Source organism: Nesoenas mayeri, assembly GCF_963082525.1.
Source record: "Nesoenas mayeri genome assembly, chromosome: 11".
NCBI lineage: Eukaryota > Metazoa > Chordata > Aves > Columbiformes > Columbidae > Nesoenas > Nesoenas mayeri.
This window is the reverse complement of record NC_137563.1, coordinates 13195644-13220677: the sequence shown is the minus strand read 5'-3', so window position 1 is coordinate 13220677 and position 25034 is coordinate 13195644. Positions and strand designations below refer to the sequence as shown.

Below are 25034 nucleotides of genomic sequence, written 5' to 3'. Positions count from 1 at the left end.
AGCAACTGACCCCAGTTGCTTTACCAGCTGCAGGGGAAACCTGCTGAAAGAGGAGAAGCAGCAAGTGAAGCTGCAGAAGACCCTTTCCTGCATCTAGTGCAGTGCCTCAAGGGTCAGTACTGGGGCCTATATTATTCAATATATTCATCAATGATTTGGACGAGGGAATTGAGTGTACTATCAGCAAGTTTGCTGATGACACCAAGCTGGGAGGAGTGGCTGACATGCCAGAGGCTGTGCTGCCATCCAGAGACCTGGACAGGCTGGAGGGTTGGGTGGGGAGAAATTTAATGAAATATAACAAGGGCAAGTGTAGAGTCTTGTATCTGGGTAGGAACAACCCCAGGTTTCAGTATAAGTTGGGGAATGACCTATTAGAGAGCAGTGTAGGGGAAAGGGACCTGGGGGTCCTGGTGGACAACAGGATGAGCATGAGCCAGCACTGGGCCCTTGTGGCCAGGAAGGCCAATGGTACCTGGGGTGGGTTAGAAGGGGGTGGTCAGTAGGTCAGAGAGGTTCTCCTTTCCCTCTACTCTGCCCTGGGGAGACCACACCTGGAATATTGTGTCCAGTTGTGGCCCCTCAGTTCCAGCAGGACAGGGAACTGCTGGAGAGAGTCCAGCGCAGGGCAACAAAGATGCTGAAGGGAGTGGAGCATCTCCCGCATGAGGAAAGGCTGAGGGAGCTGGGGCTCTTTAGCTTGGAGGAGACTGAGGGCTGACCTCACTAATGTTTATAAATATGTAAAGGGCGAGTGTCACGAGGATGAAGCCAGGCTCTTCTTGGTGACAACCAGTGGTAGGACAAGATGGAGGCAGATGCTGTACGGGAGCACCCCACGGACCCCTGCCAAGCGCCGGGTGCTCAGCCCCTACACACCTCGCAAAACAAGGAAGGTAAAACACCAGCTGGACCCCTCCACCGTCCCGGGTCCCCATCCCGCACCTTCTCATAGCACCTCGCTGCGCTCTAGGCGCAGCTCCTCGGGGATGCCGATCTCCTCCCAGACGTCCCGCAGCGCGGCCATCGCGCGGTTCTAGCACGGCACGGCCCCGGCCGCCAGCGCCTCGCTGCGGGAACCGGCCGCCAGCGCCGCCGCACGGCCCGAGGCCCCGGCCTGCACCGTCCCGCAGCCATGACCCGGCTCTGCGCCACCGCTCGCTCCCACGACTTAAAATCGGCCCCCCGGACGCGCTCATTGGCTGCCACGAGCAATAGCATCACCGCGGGCCCCGCCCACAACCGCCGCTCTCCTCCAACAGCCCCGCCCCAGGCCGGCCGCAAGCCAATGGCAGCGAAAAGCCTTCGGCGCTCCTAACCAATCACAAGCGAGACCGGCACCCGTGTCTTAACGGCGCAGCACCGCGAGTCAACTGGTATTGATTGAGTCAACAGTATTTGACAGTAACCACGTGACCTCGCGCGGGAGCCCCACTCACCCCGGGCGGCGGCTGAGCGGCACTGCGCACGCGCCGCGGTGACCCCGCCCCGGGGCTGTCCCGTGCCCGCGCCCCGTACCGGGACAGCCCCGCCCGCTCCCAGCCGCCCTCGGCCCGGGGGAGACCCCCCTAAAGGCGCTGCCCCGCGGGACTCGCCCGCCCCCGGCCCGCAGCGCCGAGACGGAGCCAGAGCTGGAGCCGTGCCAGGAGCGAGGGGTTTATTGGCACCGGGCACAGCCCACCCTGCCCGACCCCGGGGCATCAGGCCTTGGCCTCGATCATGGCCTCCAGCATGCGGGCGCTGTTGGTGATGGCCGTGGTCAGGAAGATGAACTTGAACCCTGCGGGACAGAGAGGCCCCACGGGTGCCCGTGAGCCGTGGGGCTGAGTGTGGAGCAGGGCTCAGGACAGAGCCTGGGACTGAGCAGTGCAACAGGGCCACGGGGCACAGCCCGCGCTCCCAGCCGGGCCCAGCAGGGCAGGGATGGTCCCCAGGCCGGGTCTCGCCACCCCCAGCATGGCTGCTGCTCGGTTTTGGCCGTGACCTCGGCCCGCAGCCCTTGCCGCAGCTCCTACCTCTCTCCTTCCCCAGAAACCGCAGAGCCGCAATTTCGGAGAACGTGCAGCCCCCCAGGAAGACGGCGAGGATCACACGCTGGGCGTCCCCAGCGGGGTTGTCTTCTCCAGCACTGTCTGGACAGGCCACAGTGCTATGGGACCTCCAGCCACAGGTTCCTCCCCGCTCCCAGGCCCCCCCACCCAGCACCAGCACTACCTGAGACAGAGAACTCGTTGCCGTTGAGCAGCCGCACAACCTCCTCCAGGCCCTGCCAGCCCCGGCGCTCCAGCACCTTTGGGACGGGGCGCAGATTGGGCTCAATGGAGGGAGGCACCGACCCGCACCCCAGCACCCCACCCTGGGACCCCCACAGGAGCCGGGGCTGGGGACACGCGCTGTTCCCCGGCCTCACCTGCTCAATGATCTTGCAGCTCAGAGGGATGTAGGCGCCGCTGAACACGTACGCCATGTCCCGCGGCATCTTCAGGTCGTACTCCCCGTCCACCCGTGGGATCTGCAGAGATGTGCAACACCCACGTACAGGACCAGCACGCTCCCCCCGCGGGGTCTGGGCGGCCTGCAGCAGCCCCTGCCCAGGGAGAAGCCCCCGCGCTGCGCGGAGCAGCAGCAGCTCCGGCCCCATGCACTGAGTGTCTGGGGGGGCAGAGCCTGCAGACCTGGGCATGGACTGAGCAGAGCAGGGACGGGGACAGAGCAGCAGCCCTGCAGGGACATACCAACCCCAGCTTCTTGCTTATGGCTCGAAAGTTGCTCTTCTTGGCCAAAGAATTAAACGCATCTGTGATCTTTCCTGGAAAAAAAAGGGAGGAGAAGCAGCTCAGAGGCTCTGGGTCAGCAACAGCCAGAGGCTGGGCAGGAGGACACGCTGAGCTCCTGGCTCTTTGCCTGTTACATGGTACGGTAAGTTCACAGACTGTTAAATAACGAGAATCCATGGACTCGCAATGTATATTTTGTGATAATACGGAAGACCATGAGTAATTGAGCTCTTTGCTGCATGAATGTGGTGGTGAGATTTTGTGTGTAACAGTTGTTACTTTTCTTTCTAGTATGCTAGCTTTATTCCAGCATCCAGACTTGCACAACTCTGTGATGGGCTGTGTCACATCTCAGCGTACTAAATTTGGCTCTTTTGTATGCACACTGGATAAAGAATCCCGTTTTGGGATAACAGTTGCAGCACCCCAGATGAGACGCTAATCAAAGCCTTGCCCAGTCCAGCTTACTAAAGAACAGCATTTGCCAGAAAGCCTCATACCTCTCTTAGGTCAAGATTTGTGAAGTAAATTGTAAGCTCAAATAACATTTTCTGAGAATTCTGTTTAGCTGCATGTCCCATAAGAAGGTGCTTGGAAGGTGCAGATCTGTTTGCTGTGAGAAATCTCCAAGGAAATTTTAGATGCTGTATTTCCACTGGTATTGGGAAGTATTGGTAAAGCCATCACTACACTGATAGAACTGAAAGAGGATGTTAAATCTGGTAAGGAAAAACAATATCTGATAAACATGACAGTCAAAATGGGGTTAGAGACTTTGATGAACAAGGTTATGACAACCTTACAGGCTGACTGCATTTGATTACACTTGCAGATTTGTCTATTTATAGTTACAACACAAAAACAACCTGTGGCTATTGTGGGACAGTATGATTAGAATGCAAACAAACTGGTATGATGAGAATGCAAACAGACTGATATACTTGGAATGGATATTTTTTTCCCAATTCTTTCCATAAAACTATCACTCGGCTTCTAGAATTGATTGTTACTCTGATCAAAAAATGCAGAGAACAGATTTGGGTCTTAATAGGCCATGACCCATCTGTCATATATGTACCATTTGTGAAATCTGATTTTTATTTTCTTATTCGCAGTCTATGTCCTTGGAAATTCCACTAGCTGATTTTCTTAAGAGCACAGCTTTTGGCATGCCTAAATGTAAATTGCTGCAGAATCTGCATGTCTGACATCAGGACACAGATCGTACTTGTATTTGGTCCGATCCCACAAACTCGCACATTTTTGTTGATGGTTCAGGGAAATCTCATGAAACTTTAGTGGTCTGGCATGAAGACAACAACTGGCATCATTCTGTTAGAATTATTGATGCCTCAACCCAATTAGTAGAACTTGGTGCAGCTTTACATTCCTTAGAGCTTTTTAAGGAGGAACGTCTAAATATGAATTGTGATTCTGAGTACGCAGTCAAGGTCCTACAGCGCATCCCCTCCACCTGTCTTAAAGAAATCTCACAAGAGCAGCTCTTTGGAATGTCTGTATCATTGCAAACTGCATTACAGCTTAGCAGACACCCACTGTTTGTTATTCATATGCACTCCATACCACTTTACCAGGTTCTATAACAGAAGGAAATGCAGTTGCGGACTCTTACACTGCAGCTACCGTCCACTTCCAGTCTGACAGGGCTTCACACGCTTTTTTCCGTCAAAATGCTGCTGCTTTAAAAAATACATTTTATCTGACACTCAAACAAGCGAAAGACATAGTTTGCTCTTGCCTGGAATGTCAAGGCCTTATTACAAATTTATGCTCCCTTGGAGTTAACCCTTGCGGGCTCACAGCTAAGGCCATTTAGCAGACAGATGTTCCACATCTCATCTTTCAGTCATTTGAAATATGTACATGTTTCTATAGATACTTTTTCAGGTATGCTTTGTGCATCTGCTCATACTAGTGAAAACAGCAAGGATGTTCAGTGCCACTGGACCCGCTGTTTTGCTATGCTGGGTGTGCCACAACAGATCAAAACTGACAACGGTCCTGGCTACACTGCTAGATCCACGCAGTGTTTTTTACAGCAGTGGGGTGTTTCGCATGTCACAGGTATTCCATATTCTCCCACTGGACAGGCTATTATTGAACGAGCGCATTCCACACTGAAATGAAGGTTGTTAAAACAAAAAAGGGGGACTTAATTCTTGTCCACCTAAAACTGACTTTTGATTGCCTTTGTGACACAGATAAAGGAGGAGTCAAACGTCTTTCTGTAAAGACCGTTTCTGCTGAGACTGGAGAGCAGTCCTCTAAGGGGAAGAATAAAACTCAACAACTCTTCACACCTCTGCAATAAATATTTGTGAAGCAGCCTTGTTGTGGATAAGAGATGGACAGAACACTTCAGCTACCAGAATAAAACGGCATTGTGATTCGGAATATACTCAAAAGAATTTATGTGTAATGCTGTTGAAATGGAATGATAGTGTTCATTAGTGAACCCAAATGAAACATCTCCAGAGAGCATTCTCGGCTAATGTGCAAGGCCTGGCTCATGATTTAGCCAGTGCCCTGCAAAAACAATTGCGTGATTTGCAAGAATTAACGCTGCAAGACATAATGGATGACATTTTCTAATAGCATAAAGTGGTTAGACCCAAACCCATGTTTTTCAGGCCTCAATCTATATATATGGGGTTTTGTGGGAATTGGAGATGCTTGTATAGTATTTTTTCTTGTAGTTCTCCGAATCACCTGAAGACTGATACAGAATGTAAAGAAGAATGAAGCCAGGGTCCTTGCTGCGCTCACTGTGAACCAGATGTTCAAAAACAAAAAAGGGGGAGCTGTGGGAACGGCAGGATGTGCAGTTCCAGCTAAAGGGCCTTGGGACAGGTTACACAGAAGTATGTTTTTTATGAGTGTAAGGGGTGCTAGCCCAGGCCAGTGAGAATATCTCGGGTTGGAAAACCACACCCATATGTATGATGTGAGAATGTTGGGCCTGGGCATGTGAACGAGTCGGGGTGAACGCTGCCCACAAGATATGCATGGGAATGTGACTAAAAACAGTCACAACATGAGTGTGGTGTGTTTAGAATAACAATTATTGTAAAAAACAGTCTGTCTAACCTCTTAGTCCAAGCCCATATCTGTAAACCTATACATTGAGAATTGTTAATAAAGGCCAGCTCCGCCTGGCTCTGCTCTCGCTGCTAACAAGTACTCTGTGCCTGTGCATCTCTGTCTGCATCTGTACGAATTGTTCTCATTGCTGCAAGCAGCTGTGAGCAGCAGCTCCTGGGGGCCCTGCCCAGGTGCTCACCCGCAGCCCGGTCCGTCACCAGTTTGCTGACTCGGCTCTCCACAGCCGTCAGGGTCTCCCCAGCCACCTGCTCCGTCAGCAGCCCCATGCGCTTCAGGTTGTGGAAGGTCAGCAGGTGCTCGGGCCCATAGCTCTGCAAAGGGGCAGCCGGGTCAGCACGGAGCCCCCGCTGTGACCAGGGGGAGGCGGCAGGTGCCCCCGCCATGGGGACAGGGCTCAGAGCCGCCCCAGTCAGGGACAGGGACAGGCAGAGCGTGGGGGTGTCCCCAGTGTCCCTGGGGAGCAGCAGGCGGGAGACAGCCCCCTGTGCTGGCTCTGCTGCGAGCCCCAGACACGCACCTGCAGGTACTGGGTTTTCAGGGAGCGATAGTCTTTGGGGACCAGACCTGCGGGGAGCAGCGAGGTGAGCTCTGCACCACGGCTGGGGGCCCCAGCGTGCCCCTCCCCCCCCGCCCCGAGCCCTCACCGTTCTCCGTGATGGACAGGAGGCACATCAGGCGCAGGCTCTCGATGGGGGACACCTGTGGGGGGGCGGACAGTGACCCCTGTCTCCCCCGGCTCAGCCCATCCCCCTCGTGCGGGTCTCACCTGCCGGTTGATGTGCTCCTCGATGAAGCTGGTGCTCTCACGGATGTCGAAGCCATCGAGCAGAGCTGGGGGGGGCAGCCTCAGTGCACCCCAGGCTCACACCAGCTGCCCCAGCTGAAGCCTGGGCAAAGCCATCCCCACGTCCCAGGGAACAGGCCAGTGCTGAGCCCCCCAGCCACACATCAGCCCTCTGAGGGGCAGCTTGACCCCGTTCAGCATCTCAAGAGCCCCCGGTAGAGACCGTCTGGGCAGAGCGTGGTCGCACAGGGACACCCAGTGTGAGGAGCGAGGATGGAGACGGGGGTGGCACAACCACGGGACCAGCACTCACAGTGTTCAGCCTTAATCATCTCCTGGAAGTCCTGCTTGGTTTTCTTCTTCATGATGGACTCACAGGCACCAATATCTGCAGAGCCAAGAGACAGCTGCTTGGGAGAAGTAATGGGTTCCACACGCAGCTTGTGCCCCAGCCCCCACGGACACTTGTGTGAATCTTTGCTGCCTCAACCCTGCTGGAGTCACCTGCCCCTCCTGGGGACAAGCAGGACCTCCCACCCCCCCACTCTCCCTGCAGCCCCCCGGCAGCCGCTCCCCACACCGCCCAGCGGCCCTACGCAGGCTCAGCAGCCGATGCTCCTGCTTCAGCCCCTTCAGCTCCTGGGACACAAAGTTCTTCATCTGTTTGATGTCCATGCCGCGGCGCCGCTGCGAAGACAGAGCACACGGGAGGTAACACAGCTGCACAGGGACGGCACCGTGGGGACCCACACACCAGTGACACTCACGTCGTACTGTGCCTGCAGGTTCCGTGACTTCTGGCTCAGGAAGCCAAACACGCTGGAGAAGTGCTCGTTACGGATCTGGCTGAAGACCTGCAGAGCCCACAGCAGCCGGTGCTGAGCACCCCCCACGGCAGCGCCAGCCCCGGCACCGCAGCACTCGCAGCTGACGCTCTCCAGGAGCCTCAACAGGAGCGAGATGAGGCGGTGTCCCCCTGAGAGGGTCAGTGCCCCAAACATTGATGGGCTGGCATGACACGCCCCGCACGCACGGGCTGCAGCTGCAGGAGCTGAGCTCCCCTGCAGTCCATGTGTCTCTGTCTCTAAACCCCAGCCTGTCCCGACCTGTGCCCCAAGGCCCAGCAGTGCCTGGCCTCCCACCCAGGCTCAGGGAGGGAACTGTCCTGGTCAGCCACCTCCCGGTGCCACTGGGGCACAGGGGACCCATGGGGGGACTCACTTTGTCCTGGGCATTGAGCAACACCTTAACGCTTTTGTCAGAGGAGGTAACGTCTGGCCCAAAATCCACGCTCCCTGCAGAGGGACAAGGAGCTGCTTTGCCCGAGAAACAGTGACACCCCGTGTCAGCCCTGCCACAGAGGCAGCAGCGATGGCAATGCCACCCGGTCAGAGCCAGCGTGTCCCCGTGTGCAGCCTCAGCACCCGCGGCAGGACTGTCCCCGCGGGAACGGCCCCGGCGGCAGCTCATGGGCCCTGGCTCTGACCGTGCTGGCACACACCCAGCAACCTACCGCACTTGATGCGGAAAGTGTCATCCACCAGCCCCTCGTACACCACCTGGGAGCACAGCGCCGTCACATAGTCCATGTCTGCAAAGGAGCGGTCCCAGGCTGCCCTTCTGCTCCCTGCACACCCTGCCCTGGAGCCCCACTGTGCCCTGTACCCCTGAGGTCCCTCTCTGGCTGCGCTGCCGGCCCAACCTGCTCCCCCTGGGCCGGCGGACCCAGCCCGCTGCCCCCTCACCCACCTCTGTCCATGAGGAAGACGTTGCCGATCTCAGGTGTCCTGCCCTGGCCGTCGCCCTCACTCTCCTCCTCCAGGTCTCGCCACAGCTCGTAGCTCATCTGTGCAGGGCAGAGCGTGCCAGTGGAGTGGCCACAGCCTCCCCCAGCACTGGCCCCTCCTGCGCCACCAGCCAGGGGCCACCATGTCCCACGGCCACGGCGTCCCACAGGGACAACTGGATGCAGAAGGCCTGAGGCTCACTGGCCTACACTGGGCACCAACGCTGTCCCCCTGGTCACAGGGTGCTCCACAACACCCCAACCAGCAGCAGACGGTGCCGCGGCTCCCCCCGCCCAACCTCAGCACACGTGGCACCGGCGGGAGGATGGCAGAGCCCCCATAAGCTGCCGAGTCCCGCGAGCTGCCGGGGAAGGGGCAGCAGCGCGGTGCCATCCCCACAATGATGCAGACACCACACAGCTGGTAGGGTTCAGCTCCCCCCAGCCACACCCCAGGGAGTGGGGCAGCTCCCCAGCCCAGCAGCGCAGCCGTACCTTGGCACACCTGCCAATGCCATAGGCTCTGCCGAAGGGTCCATACAGGGAGTTCAGCAGCTGCAGGGCTCGAGCGATGGTGTTGATCCAGCGGTGATCTCCCTCCTGCAGGGACCGCAAGAGGTCGGGGAGTGAGTCTGGGCTGTCTGGGAAAGGACTGCTATGGCGGGGATGGGCTGGAGATGGAGCTGGGGATGGAGCTGGGGATGGGCCCGGCACTTCCAGGGGTAACACACACAGGAATGTGCTGGGACACCCTGAAGCTGCTCTGGGGGGAACAGAGGAGGGGCCAGCATAGGAGGAGGAACCACAGGCCCTCTGAACTGCTGCTCCTGGCAAAAGCCACCCCAGGACAGCAGACAAGGGCCTGAGAGGACCATGCAGGATGTCACCCAACAGCTCCCTGACAGAGCTCTTCTGTCCCGAGCCTGACAGATGGGACAGGGACAGGCTGCCACCTGCAGGGCAGTGTCACAGCAACACCGTCCTACTAACCAAGAAGTAGTCGCGGAAGAACTCAGGCAGCTCCATGCTGATGATGTCTTCGTCCAGGGGCAGCAGGTAGAAGGACCATTCGTCACAGGTCACATCTGAGTGTGGGACAGGGAAAGGTGACAGTGACCCAGCCCACGGCAAAAACATCCCCAAGAAATGCAACAGCCCCACAAACGGGGTGTGGGGAGCAGAGCGACAGGGTCTGTTCATGGGGGTTCTGGGCAGGACCCTCTGTACTCCCCACAGACGGGGGAGGGTGCCAGGGTGCACACAGCCCTGCCTGCAGCTGCGCTCACCCAGACCCGCTATTCCTGTCCACACAGGGATCCCCGTACAGGGATCCAACTGGGATTCTGCGACACCCGAGCTACATGAGGAAGCCCCATGAGGCAGCAGCCACGATCCCACTCACCACCAAAGACTCCCTCTTCCTCCAGCACCATCTCACATGCATAAAACTGGAAGAGAAGGAGAGACCCTCAGGGCCCAGCTGTGCTCCAAGTGCAGAAACATCTGGCGATGGAGGTGACCAGCTCATCCCCAGGCATCGTAACATTTGGTTTTAATTAAACATTTCTCAGTCAGATACAAAGAACTGTTGGTGTCTGTAGGAGGGGTGGAAGGCACAAAGGCCAGGCAGAAACAGAGCAATGGGGTAAGTAGCAGCAGAGCACAGTGAGACCCACCTTTTGGGGGCTGAAGATGATCTTGTACTTCCTGCTCCTCCCCGACATCTTGTCCGCATTGACAATATCTGCAGACAAAACCCCGTCAGACTCTGCAAAGGCCACCTCCCCCTGAACCAGCACAAGCCCTCTTGCTCCATTGGGTGCAGGGTCCCACATCTCATAGGACCCCCAATACTTCAGGCAGAAAGCAAAACCACAGGTGTGTGGCCTGTCTGCCAAGACTGTGGCTGCACCAAAAGCCCTTCTCCAGCCCACTTGACCGGGCACCCAGAGCACCAACCCCAGCCCCATAGCACAGGATGCTCCCCACGCCCATGCCCCCCAGGCAGCTGCAGCCGGATCCCCAGCGTGGGGCTGAGGCGTCGCCCACTGAGTCGAGTGTCACCCCCGTCTTGGCACCACGCTCACCCGCGATGTGCCGCATTGTCCTGAGCCGCGGCCGGACGAGGAAGCAGAACCTGTGGGCACAGAGGGAGTGAGAGCCCCCTTGTGCTGGCCCTGCCTTCCCAGCCCGGGCCCACAGCAGTGCTGCCCGGGGACCAGCCAACCCCGCGGGGACAAACCCGGAGCCGGGAGAGGCACCTGTCCCCGGCCCGGGGCCGTGCCAGGGGGACTCACTGGTCACTGGAGCTGGGGGCCGGCCGGGTGTCCACCTTGTACAGCTTGTCCACCTCGTGCTGCTGCGGGGAGAGGCCGGGGCATCAGCGGCCAGCGCGGGGAGAGGCCGGGGCATCAGCGGCCAGCGCGGGCAGCCCCGGCAGCGCTGTCCACCGCTGCAGCCCCGCGGTACCTTGAGGATGGAGACGCTGGCGATGCGGTCCAGGGGGCTCATGAGGTCGGGCTCGATGAACAGGTCCTTCTTCCCGGGAAGCTGCGGGCGGACGGGGCTTGCGGCGGCGACTCACGGGACGGTCCCGGGCCGATCGCCCTCCCTGACCGACACCCCCCTCACCCGCCCGGGGCCGCCCCGCTCCGGCCCCTCCCCAGCCCCCGCGCCCCGCACGGGACCCCTGCAGGGCCCGGCCTCGCCCCGCCGCCCAGCCCGGACCTGCTCCAGCAGGTAGATGAGCTGGTCCCGCGCCAGCCGCTTCAGGATGCCGAAGTCGGGCGGCTCGGGCGCATCGCGGCGGCCGGCAAAAGCCATGGCGGGGCGGCGGGGACCCGGAACGCCCGGACGCGGCCGCGGCCCCGCCGGAAGCTCGCGGCGGAAGTGCCCGGCGCCATGGCAACAGGAGACGCGAGACGCTCCGCTCTGCGCACGTTTATTGGCCGCCGCGCCCCGCCCGCACTCCCCGGAAGCGCCGGTCACAGGGCCAGGCCGCGCTCCTCGAACAGCCGCCGCAGCGCCGCCTCCAGCGGGGAGCTCGTCCCGCGCAGACCGGCCACCACCCGCGCCGCCCACCGGAAGTACTCCTGCACGCGCTCCGCCGACCACCCTGCGGGAACACGCGCGGCGCGTGCGTCACGTCCGGCAGCGGGGGCGCCGGAGGCTCCGCCGGCCCGGGAGCGACCCGGAGCCCCGGGCACCCACCGAGCGCCGGGACCGAGGTCCCGCTGCTCCGGCACAGGCGGCCTCTCCCCTCCGGCCCCCGACACACTGACACCCACCCCCCGAGCCGGTCCAGGCTCGGAGCAGCTCTGCCCGGGACCGACGGGTCCCTCAGCGTCCTCCCGGGAGCGGGGCCGGGACAGCCCCCACCGTGCCGGCGTCACCCGGGAGCGGGCAGGGCCCCCAGCGCGGTGCCGGTGCCGGGCCCCAGTGCGGGCTGTACCTTCGGGGGTGCAGCGGTTCAGGTCCCGCAGATTGTAGAGCTTGTCCGCCAGCTTGACCAGCTTGGCGCGGGGGCTGCTGCCCGCCGCCCGCTCCACCTGCAGCCGCTTGCGCTCTGCCTTGGGCAGCGTCTTGTCGTCTGTCACCTCCTCCACCACCCGCCGCACCTCCGCCCCGAACAGCTCCTCGATCTCGGAGAAGCTGGTGTCGGTGTCCTCCACCGTGTCGTGCAGGAGGGCGGCCTGGGACGAGGAGGGGACGTTGGGGGCCCCGGGGACAGGCCCGGGGGAGAGCGGGGCGGGGGGGGTAGGTTGTTACCTGCAGCACGACAATGTCTGTGACACCAGCCTCATGGGCCAGGATCCTGGCTATGCCTGCGAGGCAGAGCAGAGCAGTGGGACAGGGCGGGGGCGGGGAGCGGCCAGCTCCGAGGGCAGGGAGGGGTCCTCGGGGTCTGTCCTGGACGGACAGTGCCTGGCGCAGGGGGGACCCCGCGGACAGGTCCTGTGGGGTGAAAGCCTTGGGCTGAGGCAGGCAGGAGGGTCCCGGGGGCTGGTGCACGCGGGGTGCGCATTGTCCCCAGGCCAGGCAGGTGGCTGGGACAGGGGATGCTGGGCCAGGCAGGGTGGCAGCTCCCGTGGGCACCGTCCCGGCCAGGGAAACATCGTGGGTGCAGCCCCAGAGCGTGGGGGAGCTGTGTCCCGGGGTTCTGCCCCGAGTCGGGCGGCAGGGACAGGGGAGGGGGCCTGGTTTTCTCCAGAGGCAGAGGGTTCCGGGACAGGCGGTGCTCCGGAGAAGGGGATGGGGGGAGGCGTCCCGTGGGTCCCCGAGGAGCGGGACGCGGCTGCCGGGGCCGTCCTAGGGCGGGCGGCATTGCGCGGATGTGGGTGCTGGGGGCTCCGCACCGATGGGGTGGTTGATGAAGGGGGTGCCCTCGGGGTCCTTCCGCCGCTGTCCCTTGTGCTTCCTGGCCGCGAAATCCACCGCCTCCAGCAGCGCCGCCGCCTCGGAGCCCATGGCCGGCGCGGCGGAAGCAACGCGGGGGAGGCGGGTCCCCTCCAGCCGTTTATTGCGCGTCGGGCCCCGGCCCGCCCCGGCTCCGCGGCAGCCGGTACAGCAGCGACCCGTCGGGAGCGCGCACCTCGTGGCTGGCGGCCGGAACCGGTCCCGGTGCCGTTGCGGCGCTCAGCGCCCGCTCGTCCTGCCGCAGGCGGCGGCGCGGCGGGGGGCAGCCCCGGCTCCGCAGCACCCGCCGCACCACGTCCGGGCTGACACCGAATCCCTGGGCCAGGCGCTCCACTGGCCACTCCTCGGGCAGCTCCTGCCGCAGGAACCTGCGGGAACAGCACGGTCACCAAGGCACGGCCCCCGGGGCACGGCCAGGCCCGCCCGGCCCCGTCCTCACCGCATCTGTTCCATCGCCTGCCAGCTCAGGGTGCGCTCGGGGGCGCCGCGTTCCCCGCCCAGCTCCCGCCGCAGCCGCTGCAGCCGCGCTGCCGCCCGCCGCCGCCGCGCCCTGCGGGGAGAGACGTGAGAGCCCGCCCGGTCCCGCTCCAGGCCCGGTTCCCGGCCCAGCCGCCCCGAACCTCTCGGCCTCCTCCAGCGCCGGGTCCGGCGGCTCCGGGTCCCCGGGCCACGCCGCCGCCGCTGCCCGCCGTGAGGCCCCGCTAAGGAGCGCGGCCGCCCGCAGCCCCCGCCGCAGCAGCGCCGCCATGGCCCGGAGTAGCGGCCGTGAGCCGGGCGGGGCCGGCGGCGGAGCGGCCCCGGCGGGGGAGGCGCGGGGATGCCCCGGCGGGAGAGGCGCGGGGATGCCCGGCGCGGCCGCCCCGGTGTCCCGGTCCCGGGCAGGCGGTCGTGAACAAGGGGCCGGGAGCACTCGCGGGGTCAGGGAGCAGGGCAGCCGTTGGGGGTTCGAGTGCAGGTGGGGGCGCAGGAGGGGGTGCAGGCGCCGGCCTCTGGCCTGGCAGAGCTGCCTGGGGTGGGCAGTGGGACCCATGTTGGTGCCCAGGCTCCAGTCAGGGGGTTCAGCAACCGGCCCGGTCCAGCAGCTGTGGTTCTTTGGCAAACACCCTTGGGGAGGAAGGCTGAGCGTTGGCATCCCCTCTGTCACATTACCTGGGCTTTTTGCACTGCAGGTGTGCAAGGCACTGGCGTGGTGTGAGGCACAGATGTGCAGCATGCAGGCGGTAGAGGTGATGGGGAGCTCCGGGACTGTGGCAGGGCTGAAGATGCCATTGCCTATGACCTTGTCCATGCTGGCTGGGGACACCGGGTGACAGCTGCCTGCACAGGACAGCCTGCCAGCTTCATCTGGAAGAGCACAGGCAGATGTGGGGGCCGGGCAGACACCAGAGCACTGTCAGCCCTCCCGCTCCTCACACCCTGGCCAGCCCAGGAACATCCGCAGCTCCTCTCTGCCTGCCCGCAGCTCCAGCTCACCGAGGAGCCTCCACAACAGGGACGTTCAGAGCCAAAGGTAATTCATACTCACAGCCTTCAGCCTTGGTTCCAGTGCCAGGCAGATGCTGGCCTCTTGCCTGCAGCTCTGCGGGTCCGCTGCAGGGCTGGGGAACCGCTGCCGCTGGACCACGCAGCCGACCCGTGCTCTGCGCCCGCTGCCGCACCACGCGGTGCTCGTGGTACGGGATGCGCTGGCCTCGAACAGAGAGGGTGCTGGCGGCAGGACCTGAGCTGGCTGGCGGCTGCACCTTGGCTTGGGGGTTGTGCATGAACCGCTGTGCCGAAGGGTGGACCGGACCTCCCAGGAGTGAGAAGGGGATGAGCGTTGCTAAGCGCTGGGTGTCCTGGCCCCCGAGGGCACCCCAGGGAAACTGTGGATGGAAGGAAAGAAGCAGCCATGACTTAGCTCCAGATGCCTTGGCACAAGGCACCTAGTCATCTAGTCATCTACAGGTGCTTGCGGAAGTGTCACCCTGCGGGTGCCAGGCACACCAGTCACTGTCCCGGCTGGGATTGTCGGGGTGACAGCAGCTGCCTGCTGGAGCCGCCTGTCCCCTGCCTGTGATGTTGGGCTGGGGTAGAGCCAGGGCTGTGGGAAGAAATGCCAGAGCGGGCTGGGAAGACTCCAGCGATGAAGGATCTGACCCACCCCCAGATTATCCTTCACTACAGAAAAAATTCTCCAGATTTTAGGCAGAGCTTGGGTTTGAGGTTCCGCTCTGCTTTGTCTGGTAAAGGCAGCTACCATCAGTTCTTACAGATCAAATCCCTTCTTAGGCTTCTTTAGTTAAATTAAATTGATAGTTTCCAATTTCTTGTAGGGTACTAGAAGACTCGTAGGTCCTGAATAATCCCTGCAACTCTGGTGCCTTGAGCCCATCAGCACCCTCCTGATGTGTCTACCCTTCCCAGCAGGAGCAGGAGGCTTTCTGGAAGCAGACGGTGCTGCTGGATGGCAATGGCCCTTTTGCAAGGTTTTTAATTAATGGCAGGTCCAGAAACAGCCCTTTCCTCACACAGCAGGTGACCATCAATGCCCCAGAACCCCCACGGGCCTCCCCCCTTGTGCTTTTAGACCAGTAGCCTGTTTTGGGACTCAGTGTGGCAGCCAAGGCTCAGTTTGGAGAACCAGGCAGATCTCCCTTAACTGCAGATCCAAACCCTGGTTCCCCATCGGAGTACTCAGCAAAGCCCAACCTGCAGCTGCTCCTCGGGACGGGCTGGAGCGCAGCACCGAGGGTTCGCAGCGTGATGGGCTCTCGCAGAGTGAGGGTGGCTGAAGAGGGAGCCCCAGGCCGAGGGCTGAGCCTGCAGGTTTTAGGCACATGCACCAGCTCCTCACCTTTCCCATGTGGGGAACAGTGCCATGCAGAAAGCAAGATGCTCAGGGAGAGGCATTGTTTGCAGTACAGAATTCACCTAAAGACTTCTTTTTGCTTGTTTTTAGACATCCCCACTCTTCCCTTTAGGGCCTCTTTGCTGTGTGTGCTCTGTTACCATGCTCCTGTCATGTTAGTGCTCCTGGCTCCTGGCCTCTCCAGGAATTACTTTTATTCAGCTAGGAATCACAGGACTGCCCTGGAGCACAGCTCACACAGAGCTGTGTGCTGGGGACAACAGTGTCCCCACAGCAACAGCACAGTGGCCTGCTCTCCTGTGGCAGGGAGTGGGTCCCCGGAGGAAGGTGACAGGAGCTCCATGCAGGTGACCGGCGCAGCTCCAGCACATCCCTTTGGAAAGGGACAAAGACATGTCACCCACTGCCCCAGGCGCTGCATCGGATCTCATTGAACTGAGCCACACCAGAGATGCTCAATGCCTGTGGTTCATTCCTCACACTCCTTCTGCGAGTGGCCGACTCCTGCGCTGGCCTCGCAGGACGTGTCTGGGGAATCTTCAGTTACCTGGCTCTTGGGGACAGCGGTGCAGGATCTCTGCATGTCAGCTGGTCTGTCTGTTGCTGGGAGCAGCTGGGTGAGCTGCTCTATGATGCCCAGGCCTCGGATAAGGTTCTCACGCTGCAGAAGAGCATTTACTCTTTTCTTCTCCTCATATTCCACAATATCCTGGGGTTGCATGGAGTCATATTGCAAGCGCTGTGCCTTAGGAAAGAAGCACTGGAGTTACAGCAAAGCTGAAGCACTAGTGATGCACAAAAGTGACAATGCCCCAGGCTGCTCTGAGCACTAAGAAGAGTTACAGACTTTGGGCTGGAGCGGGATGAAGATGCCAGTAGGAGCCACAACAGGGAAGGGACAACACTGGTGCCTGCAGGTACCTGCCAGCATGAGCTTGTCAGCTCTGCAGCCTCTCAGTTCTGGTCCCTGGGAGACACCCACGGCCCAGCACTGGTCCCAGAGCCCATAGCCAGGCAGTGACCAGAGCAAGGTACCTTTCTGTCCCACATCCTAGTCCTGGAGCTGAGGTGTGTTGTGGGAGCTGTGTTTTTATTATGGTTCTGGGATTTCTCCCCAGCTGTCTCTCCTTGCAGGTCTTCTTTCCTCTCAGTTTTCTTCTTCTTGGTAACAGCTTCCAACTTTTCTTTTTTCAGGCGAATTTCCTCCAGTTGCTGCCTGCCATGGAACAACAGTCTTGGTCACTGGTTTAATAAGAGGTATAACAGCATAAATGAAGCCTACAATCTGAGCATATTTTACTTAGCCAGATGTTCTGTAGTGAATAAACCATAATAGAAGTGTGCTGAGAAATGGGCCAGGAGTGCTTTTAAAAGAGACTCTCACTTCTGTAAGAACTGCCCTTGAATTAGGCTGTGCCAACCCGAAGGGTGAGGACACTGCGACATGGTGCCCCAGAGTCCCCAGGTCACTGGGGTATCGCATTTGCCTCTCAAGGGTACGTGTGGAAGTGGCTTTGCCAGGGTGACATGGCACACGAAGCCGCCTTCCCTTCCAGGTCTTGCCCGCTCACGTTACATCTCCTAAGCACAGAGCCATCCCTGAGAGGGATCAGAAGCAAGTGCCGCCCTGTGAGGGGGGTTTCTGTGGGTGCAGTGTACCTGGCACACTCCTCTCGTGCTTTGGATGACACGGTTTCCTGGAAGAGGGAGCTGCTCTGCTTGAAAAAGGGCTCATACTTGTCTGTTCTGTGGGTGGGGTAGATGCGCCGGTACCCACCCAGGTGCAAGTTCTCGTACTGCTCTGCCTGCGACAGCCAGGCAGCCTGTGTGCTCTGCAGCTCCTCGCGCCTGCGCACAGAGAAGGCACAGGGAACAGTGACAGGGGCTCTGGGAGCTGTCCTGGCTGGGGCACATGGGCCCAGCAGCACTTTCCCCCGTCCTTCCCAGTTTGGGAGCCTGTTTCACGTGGGTGTGCTGCAGGGAACCAACACAGCCCACACTTCACCTTCTGCCTGCAGAGTGCTGGCTTCCAGATCCTTCCCCTGCTGCCAAGGCTCACTCCCTGCCCCATAGCCCTTCCACCCACTGACTCTGTCACTAGAGAAGTTGTTACGATGTGCCTGTTCCAGGAACATCAGCCCCCTGCATGCTGGGGGGGTTTTCCTCCTGTGGAAGTGGGAGCTGGAGGCAGCTCCTGTCTTGCCCTTGTAGCACGAGAAGCCTAGGCAGCGGGCTTGGGAGGCCACGTGGATTAATTACTCACGACAGGACATGCAGGCAGAGAAGGGGTGAACCCCAGCCCTGGGAGAGGAACCCTGCTCCGGAGAAGGGCCCTGTGTCCCCGGGTACCCCTGGCTGCAGATGCAGGGCTGTGACCTGTCCTGCGAGCATCCCCATGACCCCAGGGAGGTGGCACAGCCCTTCACAGTGCAGGATGAGACAAGCGGGCACAGCGCCATGGGGATGACTCTGTACAGGACCCAGAGCAGCGTGAATCTCAGATATCCCAGAGACCAGCCCTGCTCTTCCTCGCAGGACACAGATGTCCTGGGGAATCTCAGAGGCTGTACAGTGTCACAGCCCTGGGACCAGCCTCGGTGTTATCCTGCTGCACTGTGCCCCAGATTTTCTCACTGGGACCTGCAGCACTGCAGGGAAGGGCAATACCTGGACACACGGACAGTCTGAGGGGCTTGGAGGAGCCGTTCCTTTACCCGCTGCTTGTCTTCCTCAAGCACCTTCCTTTTGTTACAGCCGTGCACGTTTATCAGGTTAATGGTATCACAGAGCAGAGCGTCCTTCACCTCCCGGTCCAGGCGAGAGTCTGTGGTGAAGCTGGGGGAGTGGTTCACCTGCCAAAACAAGCAGCTCGTCTCACGGGGCAGCTCCCAGGACAGGCAGTCAGCAGCCAGCCTGCTGCACGCTGTCCCTGGATGTGCCTCCCTGTGACAGCAACAGGCACAGGAGCTGCGGGCAGCAGCGGTGCTGCCCTGCGGTGCTGCCCGTCCACACTGCAGCTGTCGTAAGGTCAGGGTGCAGGTACAGTCAAGGAGTCCCACGGGTCAGGAAAGTCCCTGCTGCTAGCGAGGGAACAGCTCTGAGACCCCGCTCAGCCCACAGCAGGCTGGTTGGCTGCTTGTCTTCACAGCCTGCTTAACTGTGTGAACGAGGTGGCCCTTTTCAGTCAAAAGAGTTCTGCTCATCCCACCGCCCCTCGTTCTGCAGCCTCCCCAGTCTCTGCTGCTCCTGGCGCAGCCTGAGGCGGCTCCGTCCTCACCTCCAGCAGCCACGGCTTCAGCCTCCTGTCCAGAAGAATGTCAAACCCCAGGATCTCAAAGCAGGCGCAGCCAGCGGTGTGGTTCGGAAAGCAGCTTTGGTAATTGTGCTTCAGCACAGGGTGAGCTGAAATCAGAGTCTTTATGATAATATCTTCAATATCTTCCCAGAGTTTGGTTGTGTTGTAGCAGTTATCTGCCATCCAGGCATTCAGGGTGGATAGTTTCCTGTGGAAAGGACGGGACATGGTAAGAGCTGACATGATACCATGTTGGCCCCAAGACAGCTGGAAGTAAAGCAACATCCCCAGTGCAGCTTTCCTGCGGGATGTGCACGGGCACTGTGGTACCTGGAGAAGACAATACCTCTTACTGCCCACTGTGTCATCCTGGATGAAGTTTTCGTTACGTTTGTTGATAGCATAGTTGGTCAAATGCATGCAGATATCACCCTGTGAGAGGAACCACAGGAGACCAACATTTCCTCTCAGCTACAGAGTGTAAATAAAACCAGCCCCGTCAGCGCCGATCTGGCCACCCACTTCCCCACTCCTTTCTCCCCTGGGCGGTGACTTGGAAAGGAGTCGATTCTGCTGGTGATTCCCTCTCCAGACAGAGTTTGAGGCAACACTCTGCCCCCTCTGTTCCCATCTCTGGGAGAGCACAGGAGCCACCCCACAAACGCCATTACAGCCAAGGCCGTGCCGGTGAACAAGGGACCCCTGAGGACAGAACCTGCAGCACAGCCCTGTAGATTCTTCCTCTGTTCACTCAGTGCAGAAGCCCCCTCCAAGACACGCACGTCTTGGAGTCAGGAAGGGCATATGCATATATACACATATACATGTATGCACATATACACATATAGCTGGGACACCAGGAACCCAGGGTGCCACGGGGCATCTGTGATGACAGCAGAGCAACCAACGGCACAGTCCCTGTGCCGCTGGGATATGCGGGTCACAGACCAGCCTGGGGACACACAGCCACACTCTGCACTGCCCTGTCTCTCCTCAGCTGTCCCAGTACCACCAGGAAACCCCCAGGTCCCTCTTTTCTGCCCAAAGTGCAGGCAGACAAGGAACGGTATGGACTTGGGAATGCTCATAGAGGCAAGAAGCGGGGTCTCTGTCCTTGCAGGTTTTCAACACCTGACCAAGAAACCAGATCTGAATTTATTGTTGACACAGTTTTGAGCAGAAGGTTGTGCTCAAGACCTTCCAAGGTTCCTTCCAAGCAGAACAACTCCAGGATTCTGTCATAATGCCAGTAAATAGCCCAGATGTGGGGCCTGGGAGTAGATCTAATTCAGACACCCCTGAAATACCCCGTGAGGAGGCAGAGGAGGTACAGAGGGAGGGGAGAACAGGAAAGAATAAAGCTGGGTCCCATGAAACCCACCAGTCTGTCTTTCCAAGGTCTGGAACACCCCCAGGACACGTTAGGGACTGACACCTACAGATACCATGTGAGCTTTTTGGAAACTTCCCCATTTTACCAGGTTTCTGCTGCTGGGAACGATGTACCTCATGGTGGCAAACCGGGCCAGACCCTCCTTGTAGACAAAAATCCTCAGTGGGTCACAAGATGTGACCAGCACATAGATGCGCATGTCAAATTTAAAGCCATCAATAAGGAAAGGCTGTAGAGAAAAAAGGCAGGAGCAAGCATGAGATACAGAGACACTGCCAGGCACGCTGCAATTCCCTGAGGGTGGCTGCTCTGTCTGCACTGCCTGTGCTGTGCCTGGGCAGATCGGCAGGGAGGACACGTGTGAGCTTTCACTGTGTCCCCGCAGCCACTCCGGTGTCCTGGGCAGAGCCGGGCAGGCGCAGGGCAAAGGATGCAGGGAGGACGGGGATGCTGGAGGAGCTGGGACGCTGCATGTCCAGACTGTCCCCAGTACCTTCGAGATGTATTGCTGGCAGATCATACGCTCCCCGTGCTTGATGTCCTCTGCGTTCCGGGTGATGAAGATCCCTCGCCCCTGGCAGCCGCTGTCTGGTTTGCAGATGAATGTTCTGGTTCTCCTCACGCGTCTATAGGCCTGGAAATCCCCATAGCTGCGCGAGGAAGGGGTGACAGTTACAAGCTGCAAAAAGACAGCCTTGAACTGTCTTAGAGCAGTTAGGGACTGAAACCATGGTGCAGTGGGCCAGCACAGACCAAGCCCCTGCAGCAGAGGAACAGCATGGCCAGTGACACACTGGTCCTCTCCTAGTTCCACCTTCCACCTGCAGACATCTCTGCCTCTACTGGGAGGTTCACAGGGACCAGTCACCTCTGTGGATACAGGATCAGTGAGGTTTTGGCTCTGATGCCACAGCAGAGAGTGGGAGAAAACAAACAAGTCCCGGCTGTAGAGGAGGAGGAGGTGACAAGTCGTGAGGTCCCTTTGGTGCCAGCTCATCACCCCAGGGCAGGAGCCAGGGCAGAGCATTCCGCACAGGACGCAGGGGCTGGCAGCTGAGCACGGCTATTGTGTTACAGCTGATCTTCAGCAGCTCCTGGGGAGCACCGGGCTCTGATGACTCAAGCCCATGTGCCAATTAGGTATTTTGCTCTGGGTGGAGAAGCCCCGTCTCTCTAGTGGGCACCACTTTAGGGAAAGAGAGAGACAAACAGGACAAATCCCCAAAACAGTGTCAGGAGCAACATGAGTCAGGAAACGCAGCCTGGGAAGAAACATGAGAGAACTAGGTCCATCTATACCAGAAACAGGACGACTGAGGACACATGGCAACAGCCTTCTGGACACAACACACTGTCAGTACGATGGAGCAAACCGCTGCTCCTCAGGGCCAGGGCAGACGGGAAAGTACGGAAGAGCTGGTATTTCAGCAAAGGTGCTTTTAGGTCAGTTATGAGGAAAATCATTCTAACCATGAGGACATTTCAGTACAGAACAGGTGATGGGAGCCCCATGTTGAGGTTTTCAGGAAGAGTAAAATCTGTCTGTGAAAGGGTTCTTGTCTGTCTGCAACCCCCAACCTCCCAGTGCTCTTTGGTCCCTTTCAGCTGCATCTCCACCATTGCTCGCCTGCGTTTGAGTGGAGGAGCCAGGCGGCTGCCCCAAAGCTCGAGGAATTCGGGGGTGGTTCACATCTACCCACCCTTTCCCTGGGTTCAGCTTTGTGGCAGGAGCCTGCCTGCGGCGCAGCACAGCACGAGGGATGCCGTGACATAGGATAACTCACTCCAACGGGAATTACAGAGGTGTGAAACTAGAAATGTGTTGCAACATCCCGTTCAGCCCCAGGGACGGTTCGGAAGGTCCAGGCTGAGACATGACGTCTCCGAGAGGCCCCTCCATCCCAGCCCTGTCACATGGAGGCTTCCATGTCCCAATTCTATACCCCTGCTCTCAGCTGCGTTAATGTGGATCACTCACTCGGCTGGCAGGCACCAAGTGCGGGGAAATATGCGGTACTCCTTGGGGAAGAGCCTGAGCATGCGGTTGAGGTTGCGAGCCAGCAAGTCCTTGCGGCAGATCTCTAGCATGCCCGGAAAATGGTTGATTTTCTGAAAGAGGTGCAGATGAAAAACAATCAGCACAGAACAGCAGGGATCCTCCTTGAGGCCTGAGGAAAACTGCCTGCGGGGAAAGCAGCACGCAGAATGGGAAGCTGGGCCTGTGGTCACCTTGAATGTCTGCTGAGCGACAAGATTACACTGCAGCTGCTTTATCTGAACTTCACGAGCGTGATTTATGTGCTCATTCCATCACAGTCCTGAAGCTCTCCCTCCCCAGAATATCGCAGCTTCAGGAAGGGAGCCATTTGTCATCAAGAACCATTTATTACACGCTACGTTAAAGGGGTTGGCAGCTCTCCAGTTCATGCTACCAACTGTCGGAGTGTTGTTGATGGCACTGTACCAGCGACACAACAGGAGGAAAGGTCTGTGAACCTGTACCCTCTGGAATTGATGCACAGCGGGGGCCACAGGTGCCACTTTGAACACTTCTGTTCCATCCTGCAACGCGTTGTTCCACTTCCAGCCCCCGTCCCTCCCTTCTGAGCTCTCTCCTGGGCAACCTTCACACAGGGGCTTTACCTGGAACCGCTTCATTTCCATGACGCGCTCCAGAGACACCGAGTAGTCTGTCCAGTACACTGTCCACTCCTCGTTATCTCCCACTTCTTTCAGCCCGCAGGACTGTGCTGCCCGCCGCACTGTACCAAGGCAAGGAGACAAGGGGTCAGGCAGAGAATCTAAGCAGCAGGGACCATTAAATCCCCAAAGTAACCAGGGACAGAGCATGGAACAAAGCTCCCCAGGCTGCAGTTCTGCTCTCAGAGATGTAAGGTGTTGCTGGGCCCTTGCGGAGGGGTCACAAACATGAGCTGTACCTGTCTAAACTCACTCCAGCCTTGGGCTGCTGGTGTACTGGGAGCTACCAGCCCCCTCAGCCCACACGCCCTAGGGTCCCAGAGTACCCCACACTCCAGCAGGCTTGGACACACAGGGCAGATACAGGCCTTCTGAAGGTGCTAGTTTAATCTTTGAAATCTAAAGATGTTTGGTGGCAAAACACACAAGCTCTGGAGCAGAAGGTAGCTGCTGGGATGGTTCCTGTTACTGCCAGTTCTGAATTTGGCCTCTCTCAGGGCTGGGGAGGTCAGCACACGCCAGGAACTCCAGTGAAATGGTTCTTGTTCCTGTGGTGCCCAGCACTGCCACCACCGTTCCCCATCCACCTCCCGTCAGCAAACCGCCTGAGCATGGTCCCAGTGAGACCCACAGTGCCTGTCCCTGGGGTACAGACTGTGTTCCTCACACAGCTGGCCAGGCTGTGACCTCCAACAACACAAATGTGGTTGCACTGCTGGAATAGTTGTTACCAAACTGGCTAATGACATCCATGGAATGCTCTGAGTCTGCTGATTTAAGATACAGCCTGCGGCAGCAAAGAGGAGCAAGCCAGGAGGGGGGATCAGCTCCCTGGAGAGGTTCTAGGTACCAACCCTGCCTGTTCCAGCACCAGCTTAGAGCAGCTGAGAGCTGTCAGATCATTTCCCCAAGCACAGGCACCAGCCTGGCACTGGAAATGCCCCTGACCAGACCCTTCTCACCTGCTTCAGCACTTGTGGCAGACGCAGATAAGGCGGGGGGGGGCGCTGGTGCTGCCGCGGCACATTTTGTGTCTCATTAAACTGGAGGCACCTCAGGCAAAAGTGTGGCGAACTCCACACTGTTCACAGGGGCCCAAGTCACTTCCAACCAACAAACTCACAAACCGCAGGTGCCGCGCAGTGAATTTGGGTACCAGCACCAGCTGGTCAATGCGCTGGCCCATAGGGACCCGCGGCTCCTGAGACTCACCGCTCTCGTACTTGCAGGCAGTCAGGTTGATGGAGGGAACACTGCAATGGAAAGAGGCGACAGAAGAGCTGCTCAGCGTGGAACCGTGGCCCGTGCCGGGTGCTGGGGAAGGGACAACTGTGTCCCCGCGCACACTGCACGGAGCTCAAGGCAGAGCCGCTGGGCTCAGCCGGGAGACACGGCCAAGCGGGCCCTGGCCACGGGTCCTCCCGTGGGGTCGGCAACACTGGGACGACTCAGGGCAAAGAGCGTTTATTTTCTGATCCAGAACGTCCCTGTGATGCCCCCGGGGCTGAGGGCACCGGCCAAGCATCGCCCGGGGCCGCACCCGCACGGCTCGGGGGTGTGAGCAGGGAGGTGTCTGTGGGGGCTCCGGCGGCGCCGCCCCCCGCTACCGGCAGAGAGACCCCCCGGAACACGGGCACAACGGCCACCCCCGCACTCGCCTGCGCTTCCTCCGCCTCTTCCGCGGCTCGGGGGGGTCGCTGGGAGTAACAGGCTGGCCCGAGGGCTCCGCGGCAGCCCCCTCCCTGCCCGGGGGGGCTCCCGGGGCCGCCCCCCCCCCGCCGCCGCCCGCCTCCATCGCGGCCGCTCCCCGTGCCGCTCCGTTGCCATGGCGACCGGCCGCCCCGAACACGCGAGGGGGCGGGGCCATGGCCGCTCCGTCCTCACACCGGCCATAGAGATACCGGCGGTG

At 59.6% G+C, this 25034-nt stretch overlaps 4 protein-coding genes across 4 annotated transcripts; all 4 read right to left on the bottom strand.

Annotated features, from left to right (window-relative positions):
* Positions 1–1700: 1700 nt before the first annotated feature.
* On the bottom strand, positions 1701–11293 carry VPS33B (VPS33B late endosome and lysosome associated; the record flags this gene model as incomplete). The annotated part of the gene is made up of 23 exons (XM_080351227.1): positions 1701–1780; positions 1950–2132; positions 2215–2290; positions 2411–2512; positions 2736–2809; positions 6079–6211; positions 6418–6464; positions 6545–6599; positions 6667–6731; positions 6998–7072; positions 7281–7371; positions 7452–7538; positions 7906–7979; positions 8198–8275; positions 8434–8530; positions 8966–9070; positions 9461–9555; positions 9873–9918; positions 10147–10214; positions 10558–10607; positions 10768–10829; positions 10940–11020; positions 11198–11293. 23 exons carry the CDS (start codon positions 11291–11293, stop codon positions 1701–1703), a joined length of 1920 nt encoding a protein of 639 aa, XP_080207353.1.
* A 161-nt stretch (positions 11294–11454) lies between these two features.
* On the bottom strand, positions 11455–12937 carry HDDC3 (HD domain containing 3; the record flags this gene model as incomplete). Its single annotated transcript, XM_080351461.1, has 4 exons — positions 11455–11585; positions 11922–12162; positions 12239–12294; positions 12826–12937. 4 exons carry the CDS (start codon positions 12935–12937, stop codon positions 11455–11457), a joined length of 540 nt encoding a protein of 179 aa, XP_080207587.1.
* Positions 12938–12986: 49 nt separating this feature from the next.
* NGRN (neugrin, neurite outgrowth associated) lies at positions 12987–13349 on the bottom strand (the record flags this gene model as incomplete). Its single annotated transcript, XM_080351226.1, has 2 exons — positions 13326–13349; positions 12987–13254 (listed from the first exon to the last, which is right to left on the bottom strand). Exons 1-2 carry the CDS (start codon positions 13337–13339, stop codon positions 12987–12989), a joined length of 282 nt encoding a protein of 93 aa, XP_080207352.1. The 5' UTR covers positions 13340–13349.
* On the bottom strand, positions 13244–24992 carry TTLL13 (tubulin tyrosine ligase like 13; the record flags this gene model as incomplete). Its single annotated transcript, XM_080351225.1, has 15 exons — positions 13244–13436; positions 14036–14230; positions 14520–14678; positions 16218–16482; positions 16773–16953; positions 17397–17585; positions 18405–18589; positions 19015–19240; positions 19379–19464; positions 20511–20654; positions 20919–21075; positions 22404–22534; positions 23069–23187; positions 24338–24439; positions 24950–24992. The coding sequence occupies 15 exons, from the start codon at positions 24990–24992 to the stop codon at positions 13351–13353; spliced, it is 2268 nt and encodes a 755-aa protein (XP_080207351.1). The 3' UTR covers positions 13244–13350.
* Positions 24993–25034: the final 42 nt, after the last annotated feature.